At 44.7% G+C, this 9053-nt stretch overlaps 1 protein-coding gene across 1 annotated transcript in view; it reads right to left on the reverse strand.

The window, feature by feature from the left end:
- The window catches only part of NXPH2 (neurexophilin 2), a 110521-nt gene extending 102916 nt beyond the window's left edge, over positions 1–7605 (reverse strand). Inside the window, exon 1 of the mRNA XM_072789056.1 lies at positions 7416–7605. Within this exon, the coding sequence (XP_072645157.1) occupies positions 7416–7466 (51 nt within the window). The 5' untranslated portion in view covers positions 7467–7605. The remainder of the gene's footprint in view (positions 1–7415) is intronic.
- Between the last annotated feature and the right edge of the window lie 1448 nt (positions 7606–9053).

Consider the following 9053-nt stretch of genomic DNA (forward strand, 5'->3'; position numbering starts at 1 on the left):
AAAACTTCAAAGCTTTTGCTTCTTCATCTGTAAAGTGGATGCAATAACTGTTGCTCTGCTTACCTTTCAGAGCTGATGTGAAGATAAAATATGGGATCACATATGTGAAAGAATCTAATAAACCACATAGTGCTTTATATCAAGTCACCTGTCTGAACACAAGGACACCATACATTAAAAAGGGGGAGGTGGAGACTTCAAGATCTGAACCCATGAATACTGGAAAGCACTTATTCAGGAAAAATGTGCTTGGCTTTGAATATGCTGAGTGAGTGTGAGTTGGTAGTAAAATATCCAAGTCAAAATGAACAGTAAACTATGGAGATATGGTCTTAGAGCCTGAACGGTAGGGTAGGAAGTGACATACAAATTTGGGGGTCATCGACACGGGATTCGCAGATGAACTCATGATTATGGAAAACACACCTTTGAAAACGTCACCTCCTTTTTTATCTCCATAGCAATATTCCTTATACTGACCCCAATTGTTGTCTGTTTAGATTACCAAAATGCAAAACTTTGTTAATAAAAATTATTGTTATCATTACTACAAAATGTTAAATAGTTCTTTAGAGCCTCTATTCTCTTACTGTATACATTATCCATTCAAAATATTGTGCAGATTGTCATAGTCCATCAATCATTTTCATTTTCACTGGCTAAGTCTGCACACACAAATAAGAGCTAGAAACCTGGACTGGAAATTACATGGACATAAATTAAACATGTGGTCTCTCCCTGCGAATAACTTCTTAAGTTATTGTTTTGAATGAGTAAATATACATGCTAGGTAACTTAAGGTAAAACTGATAAAATTTTAAAATTGTCAGTATTATATCACGATGCTTGAAAATCCCAATCCTGCATATTCTTGCATGAAGAGATTTAAACAAGTGCTTCTGTGATCCTAGAATTACTTTATTTGGCCCCGAACAGCAATAGCACAAAGTCAGGGTTCATTTTTCAAGACATTTACATTGTTTAAAGTGTAATTGGACTGAACCCCAGGACGAGTCAGTCTATTTCAGATGGCTTGTTTCCTAATGTTAAAACCACTGACATTTTCTCCATCTTTGATAGGGTCTCACATGTGAGCTCTTTGTTTTCTTTTAAAAATTCCATACCATTTACATCTGAACTCCTGAAACCTCTGGAGTTAAAAGTATTTCTGATTTAAAGAGGCTGGATTCTACTGAAGAGCACAGAAGTCCCATGATCATTTTCTGGTTGAAGTACAGTATTACTCTGTTATGTTGTTTATCTTAATAATTAGAATTTAACTGAGAGTCAATTTACTTTTTATTTAAATTAAAGCAATGACTAGATGTTGGTAGTTTTCAATTCAAAAATAGTATGGAGGAGAAAAAGCCTGACTATACCATTTTAATTTAAATTTTATTGATTTTGTTGATTATATGGGTTAAATAAATGCTCATCAATTCCCTTTGCCTACTTTCACTAATTTTCTCTTCCCATAAGCAGAGATAACATTTAATTAATCTTGCAATGTTTTAAATCTACTTCTAAATATACATATCATTTGTGATGTAGTTACACAGCATAAACTCCATGTAAAATTTATATTTAAAACAATTATGTCTGTATGTAACACATACTTTCTACAATAATGGAAGATGTAATTCATGAAAAGAAAAATCCTGAGACACTGTTACCATGTAACAAAAAAAAGGAAAGTAATGCTAGAAATCACTTTCCATCCACTTTATCATTAATGACTTCATTTACAGACGAGAGATTGAGGTTGCTAAGTGACTTGCCCAAGACACATACACACACGTGTGTGCACACACATCCACACACTTACACTCTCAGATCAGTCCTATTTTGTTTACTCCTATGTCCTCAACATCTGCTATGGTCTCAGTGCATAGTCTGGGTCAAAATAGTCAATATTTGTTGAATGTGCCATTTATTTAGAAATGAAAACACCAAATGCATTGTTCATTCCAATATACAAGTGGGAACATTTATTTTTTTTTTTTTTTTTTTTTTTTTTCTTTTTTTTTTTTTTTTTTTTTTTTTTTTTTTATGATAGTCACACAGAGAGAGAGAGAGAGAGGCAGAGACACAGGCAGAGGGAGAAGCAGGCTCCATGCACCGGGAGCCCGACGTGGGATTCGATCCCGGGTCTCCAGGATCGCGCCCTGGGCCAAAGGCAGGCGCCAAACCGCTGCGCCACCCAGGGATCCCTACAAGTGGGAACATTTAAAATGTCCTTCTCAATCTTATAGTTTTTTGGGGGAGACAAGAAAGCCACAAACCGTGTGAAAGAAACTTGAAAATTCTAAGGATATGCAACTCTTAAGACAACACTATTATTGTAGTTTAAGTATACAAAACTTCTCTTGTCCCTTACCATACATCCATAAATCTCGGAGGGGCAAAATTTATAAGAACGGTAAGTTTAAAGACACTATTTTAATTTCTTGAATGATCTGACTAGGAAAAAGGAAAACATATTCTGTAGCTTTTGGGTTTCAATAGTGAAATTTTAATTTTTAATAGTCGTTCTACAAAGAAATGGCATTCCTTATTATATATTGATCTTGCAGCACAATGAACCAGTTTTTGAAGGTTTTTATCTCGATTTTCATAAATTAAAAATAACATAAAATGGAAGTTTTCAATCATATCTTAGAATTCCTTCTATAATATGAAAATCTAGGGATCCCTGGGTGGCGCAGTGGTTTGGCGCCTGCCTTTGGCCCAGGGCGCGATCCTGGAGACCCGGGATCGAATCCCACGTCGGGCTCCCGGTGCATGGAGCCTGCTTCTCCCTCTGCCTGTGTCTCTGCCTCTCTCTCTCTCTGTGACTATCATAAATAAATAAAAATTTAAAAAAAATTTAAAAAAAAAAAAAAAAAAAAAAAAAAAAAGAAAATCTATGCTGTAAGTTGCTTTAGATTCTTTTTTTACTGAACAACATTCTGAAATAAAAAATGGAGTTGTCATTAACACCGCTGGTCATTTCAAAAGTAGTAAAAAATTCAAGTAGATTGTTAGCAAATGAAGATTCATAAAAATAATTATTAGGGCATCTGAATTTGGCACAACTAAAACCGCTTATGATGAAATAACATTTCAAAGTCTCACAATGGTGCAATATATAGGTTAATTGGGAAAGGATTATTTTAAAATGATTTAAACATTATAACCTCTGTGCCAGAATAATAGAGAAATTAGTTTGTTAAACCATCATCTTGCACACTATACGAATAACAAGAGAATAACCTCACATGGATGAGTGCTCAAAATCATTTGGGCCAATTTTTTAAAGCAGCTTTAAAATAATTGACTCCCAAATCAAGATATTAAATGCCAACTTCTTACCAGCAATAATGCTTATGGCTAAGATAGAAATGAGATTCTTTACAGAATCGCTGACACAGCCCTAACTGTAGGCACTTGAGTGTGCAGCTATAATTCTTTTTTCAAATCTTACCCAGCAATGCTTCAGGTAAAGGAGTCTGCAGAATATGTAAACAGTAAGAGACAGTCTTAGAGCTTTTACAAAAGCACAAACCTGTGACACATTTATATTCACCTTTGATTGCTACTACTAAATGTCTAAATCATCCAAAGTGTATTGATTAGCTCTTTAATAGGTAAAAGGTGGGCAACGTATTATAAAATCAACATTTCTTAATTCACCCGATTTGCAAGAGCTACACATTTTAAGCTGACAATGTAAAACCTCTAAAAGGTTTTTCAAAAAGCCTTCTGCCTTTTTTAGCATTTTGATCATTAATCAAAAACAATAAAAAAATATTTAAAAAACACCACAAGGATTAAGAAAGCTTTTCTTTTCCATTTGGAAATCTATTAAGCTAAAAAATAAGTTCCCAAAAGGAGTCAGTTTCCTAGGTGGATGGCATTTAAAACAGAACCAAATAACATAAATCTCAGAACAGGCCAAGGGAACGCAACTTACACGGGGAGGTGAGTGTCTAGAACGGAGGACTTGGCTGTTTAATCCTAATTCTCATTTTTAAGAATGCCTAAGATAATGATTCTTTTAATGAGGAATTAATTTTAATGCCCGGCCAACTCTAAGTTGTAACCAATATATGGTGGTACTTTTACTCCTGTGCATTGTCATCTAGCCAACAGACTATTGATCCTACACTAGAAAACACTGTTTTGATGTTTATGGATCAGAACTGCATGAGGGAAATTGCGACTTCTGAATGGAAGAGAGTCATGAGTTACCACCTTTTGTAATTACGGAGCTGAGAATAAATACATGATATGAATACCTTACTAGACAAATATTAAAATTATTAATTTGTTAAAGATAAACAAAATACCCTTAATAAGTTCATGTGGGATGATACTATACAATGAGGATGACCTTAAAATTGTAACACCTTGTATCACAAGTATTCTGATTTTATATAATTCTAAAAACTCGCTAACTTACATCACTTCTAATTTATATTTTGCTTTATAAAATCATTATATCACAGAAAAACAAGTTGAAATGCATAACAAACTTATTTTAAAAATCATCACTGAATTTTATCTTAAACTCAAGCTAATAATCCATTTAAATTCAAATTTAATCTTTTTACAATCTGCATTTTACTTAAAGGCAAAAATCACACTTATTATGAGTTCCAAATTATCATATAAATCTGTAAGAAGTTGTCATCTGGCAAAGTCTTTACTTTGTATCATGTCAGGAAATAACACTCATTATATTATAATATTAATTTCAAATGCTAATTTCCTCATCATTAGATGGCAGAAAAGAAATAATGTGCTATTAATACTGTAATAAAGGATGTGTTGCTGAATAAGGATTTTGGAGAAAATAATACTTTCAGGATTGATATTTAAATTTTGCAACAGCCCTAGTAATCCTATCAATTAGGTAAAGCAACCTATCAGTTAAAACACTGGACACAGGCAAGGAGAACTGGACGAGGGCAGGTAACATACACACGTAGTTCATAGACTTCCTGCAATATTTATCAATTCGGATGACTGTTTTCTTAAAAATTTCAAGTATTACAAAAACATTCTCATTATTGTACCAAGATCATGTGGCTAGTGACTTAATTGGACTCAACGCTTTGCGATTGTTTTTGATGAAACAGACAGTTTTCTTAAAGTTAAATTTCAAAATCCCCAAATGAATCCACTACTCATTTAAAATACTTGGCATTTTTTAAAAAGTATATTCTTCGGGTTGCCAGGGTGGATGAAGAAATAAAATCCAATTCCAACAATAACCCAAACTTGCCCCTGCCCCCCGCCCCTTCCTGGCCCCATGGCAGATCTACTAAATACATTATGTCTCTAGGTCCTGGAAAAGTAAAAGACTAGTTTTCAAATCTAGAAAACATTTTATCCACTTGCTGTTGGGACTCAGCAAGTAAGTTCGGTATCAGCTGAAAAAAAGGTAGAATAAAACAGTGAACCTTCCAAAGGGCCAAATTATGACCTGCCCTCCTGGATACCTGCCAGGGTACATGGTGGGATTGGCGAATGTTTCCATTTAGGTCTACCCTCCTCAGCCACTTTGTTTTCCTTCCACATCCTAACCCCCTTGTGTTATATGACTGGAAACCGCTCTAAGAATGTGGAGAATGTAAACAGCCTTTTATTGTCCAAAAGGATGGCAGTATAAGGAATGTGTGCTTATCACACAGCTGCAGCTCCCACCTCACTTACCATGATAAAGTGCTCCAGGAAAAAAACATTACAACCCAAGCACAATCCAAAAACGGATTAGAATTTGACATAAGCTTCCTTAAAAATGAATCAATCAATCCATGCTGTAATATTAGAATCTAGCTCTTAAGGAGGCTATATAATCCCTTCAAGATGTATTTTCTATTTCCTATTGACTATGGTGGTGTGAAAAAAAAAAAAAAAGTAACATTTCCAATACGGTAGCTGATAGGAGAACTTTTTCCCAACATATGCCCAAATATATTTCCTCATCTTTAAGAGTCTAACTCAGTGGAACAGATACACAGTTCATGATCACTGAATGCGAAATTAAATTCACCGTGAGATTCATGAAGATATCCTGAAGATCTTACCTAAGTACCCGATTTCTCCAGGCTTCTGGAGTTTTACTCACACACACCCCACAGATGCTGCTGGTTAGCCCATCTTTTATCGGAATCCAGCTTAAACATTTTAAAAAGCAAGCGACCCTAAAGTCTAAGGTGGCATATACGTTGCATGCACATTACCTTAGTGGTAACATTTATTTTAACATGCAGTATTACATGTGGGCAGTATGTGAAGGCTCACTGAAGGACATCTGGGAACAGCACTGCATTTTCCTCCTGATGCCACTGAAGAATTTCTTACTCAATGCTGTGCAAGTGAAGCTAATCTCTGTTGTAACCAGAATGGACGGGCCTCTCCCTGGGATCTGTCCCCTTCACTAACACCTTGTGGAATGCCTTTCACCCTCCATATCTGCACAGTACCTCTGCGTCCGCAGCATCATACGTCTCGCAGGGAAACTTTTTTGTAAGTTACTTCATCTTTCCCTCTAAAAGCAAACAACAGAAGAGAAGGAAAGAAAAGGGAAAGGGAGAGAGAATCCTTCTCTAAGGGGCTTGGCTTCTTTGACCTTGTTTGAACAGCCCAGAGCTATAACGTAAGCAAAACCTTAAGTATAATAAGGACCTAAGAAGCCCGTGGAGCCCGGAGAAAGCCCTGGGGACAGCGCCTTAGCTAGGTGAGCGCCCGGAGAGCAGGAGAAACGCCCCGCACGGGCGACAGCAGGGCCCTCCTCTCATTCTCCTTTCCAAGTTGTCTCCTGGAAGGTCTTAGTCGGGATCTCCCTGAAATGTGACTCACGGGCAATGCACAGGGCACCGAGGTGCGCTGGAAGGAGGCGAGCGCGGCGCGGCGCGGGAGGAGCGGGACCCACGGAGGTCCCGGGCAGGGGCCGCCCCCCGCCGCCCCCCGCCGCCCCCCGCCGCCCTCCTCGGGCCCCTCGGGCCGCCCCGCGGGGGAGCTTCCCGAGGCGGCTCCGGCGTGCAGCTGCGCGAGCAGGTCCCCTGCGGCGGCCCCCGGGCGCCAAGCGTCTCCCCGGGGGTCCCGGCGCCGGGCGGCGAGCGCAGAGTGCAGAGCGCAGGGCGCAGAGCGATGCACCTGCCCCGCAGCCTCCCCGCTCCGGGTCGCCCGAGGTGTCCCCCGGCGGGGAGCCGCGGAGTGACCCCGAGAGCAGGGATGCGCGACGGCCTCCAAGTGCCTCCCGGCAAAATCCCGGCTGGGACCTACACAGCGCCGAGCCCCCTCGGACCCGAGCCCTGCAGAGCCTCCAGCTCGGACCCCCCCCTTCGCGCCCCCCTCTACCCCAGCCCGCGGGTCGGTGCCCCTCGCGCTCCGCGCCCCCGGCCCGACGCGCCCCGCCGAGCACTCACCAGCTGCAGCAGCCCGGGGACCACGACGAGGGGCAGCGGCCGCAGGCGCATGGTGCCGGTGCCGGGGCCGGGGCCGGGCCGGGCCGGGCCGGGCCGGGGCCGGTGGCGGCGTCTCACGAGCTGCGCGCCCTCGCCTGCCGCTCGCGCATCTCCACTCGAGGGCAGCGCTGGGCACGCGGGGCACCGCGCCGCTCTGGTCCCCGAGTCCGCGCGCAGCGCCGCGCCGGCCGGTGGGCGGGGAGGGGAGGGAGGGAGGGAGGGAGGGGAGGGGCGGGAGGGCCGGGAGGGGAGGGGAGGGGAGGGGAGGGCGCTCCGGGCCCCTGCGCCCGTCCTCGGAGCGGCCCGCGGGGAGCGTGCGGGGAGCGTGCGGGGCGCCCGCGGCTGGAGGCGGCGGCTGGGGCGCCGGGGGCGGGTTCCCGCGCCAGGCCGAGCGCGCCCCGGAGCCCGGGAGCCGCCGGGACCCGCTCGCCCGCTGGCCCGCTCGGGTCTCCCCGGGAGGTGCGCGGCGCGGGGCGGGGCGGGGCGGGGCGGGGCGCTCCCCTCCGCGGCCGCCTGGCAGAGGCCCGCGGGCGAAGACCCAGGGCGGTCTGGGCGGGGCCCGGGAGAGCGCCCCAGTCCGCGGCCGCCGGGGGCGCGGAGGGTCGCGAGCGGCGGGAAGGGCTTCTGCAAGCGGGGAGTCGTGGGAGCCCCCCTGCACCTGGGGGGCCTGAGGGAGCGAGCGAGGTGTGCGGGCTGCGCTTGCTGGGGGGTGAGGGCGGCGAGGTCGCCGAGGGGCACAGGACCCCGGAGAGGATGGAGGACACCCCGCCGCGGAGCCTCCCCCTCGGGAAATCTGGCGAGGCGTCGTCTTGGAGCCCTGGCTGCAGCCCCCGAGCCTCGCCCCGATGCTCACAACTTGCCGGTGGAGGAGGGGGGGCTTAACCTGCAGCCACCCCGGCTGGGCCCTCGAGGGGAAGAGTCAGAGGGCAGTGGGCCTCAGTCTTCCACCGCTTACGGCGGGTGGGGATTTAACCATCGTTCATCGGCCCTTGTATGTTATTTTTAACAGGTGGGAAATTTGAGGTCCGGGGATGAGCCTCTAGGCAGCTGCTTCAACGAGAAATGAGCACAACGAGGTTATTTCCTACATCCAGAAACATCCAGAAAGCTCTCCTTTACGGAAGAAAAACACGTTGAGGCAAGGGAGAAGAATCGCGATGGATTTCCAGTCTTCCACAACAAAAAGTGAAACTTGGGCTGAAATTTTAAGCCATTCCTAGGGGAATGTTAGGACAGACATTCTCCTCCTCTTACTACCCACCTCCACCCTAAAATCGTAATGAAAGGGGAGTCCCTAAGTCTTTAAATGGGCCAGGAGCACCTGTGAAGCAGAGCCAAGGATAGGAGGATGGACTTGGGCATGGCAAGGTCCAGCCTTTCCACGGGGTATGCCAAGATGGTACAGAGGGGGAGAGAGTTTATTCCCAAGTATCCTGGGATCCCGGTGTGACTTTGAAAGCATCTTGTCCCTGAGGCTGCAGGTGGGGCATCTCTCTAGGACAGCTCCATTCTGTGTAGGGAGGGGGGAAGGTAAGTGAGGGCCCAAGCCTGACTGGGAGGTCCGGGACCCTGTAGCAAAGGATGCCCCAGCCCTGCCCC

The sequence above is a fragment of the Canis lupus genome, chromosome 20 (assembly GCF_048164855.1).
Source record: "Canis lupus baileyi chromosome 20, mCanLup2.hap1, whole genome shotgun sequence".
Taxonomy (NCBI): domain Eukaryota; kingdom Metazoa; phylum Chordata; class Mammalia; order Carnivora; family Canidae; genus Canis; species Canis lupus.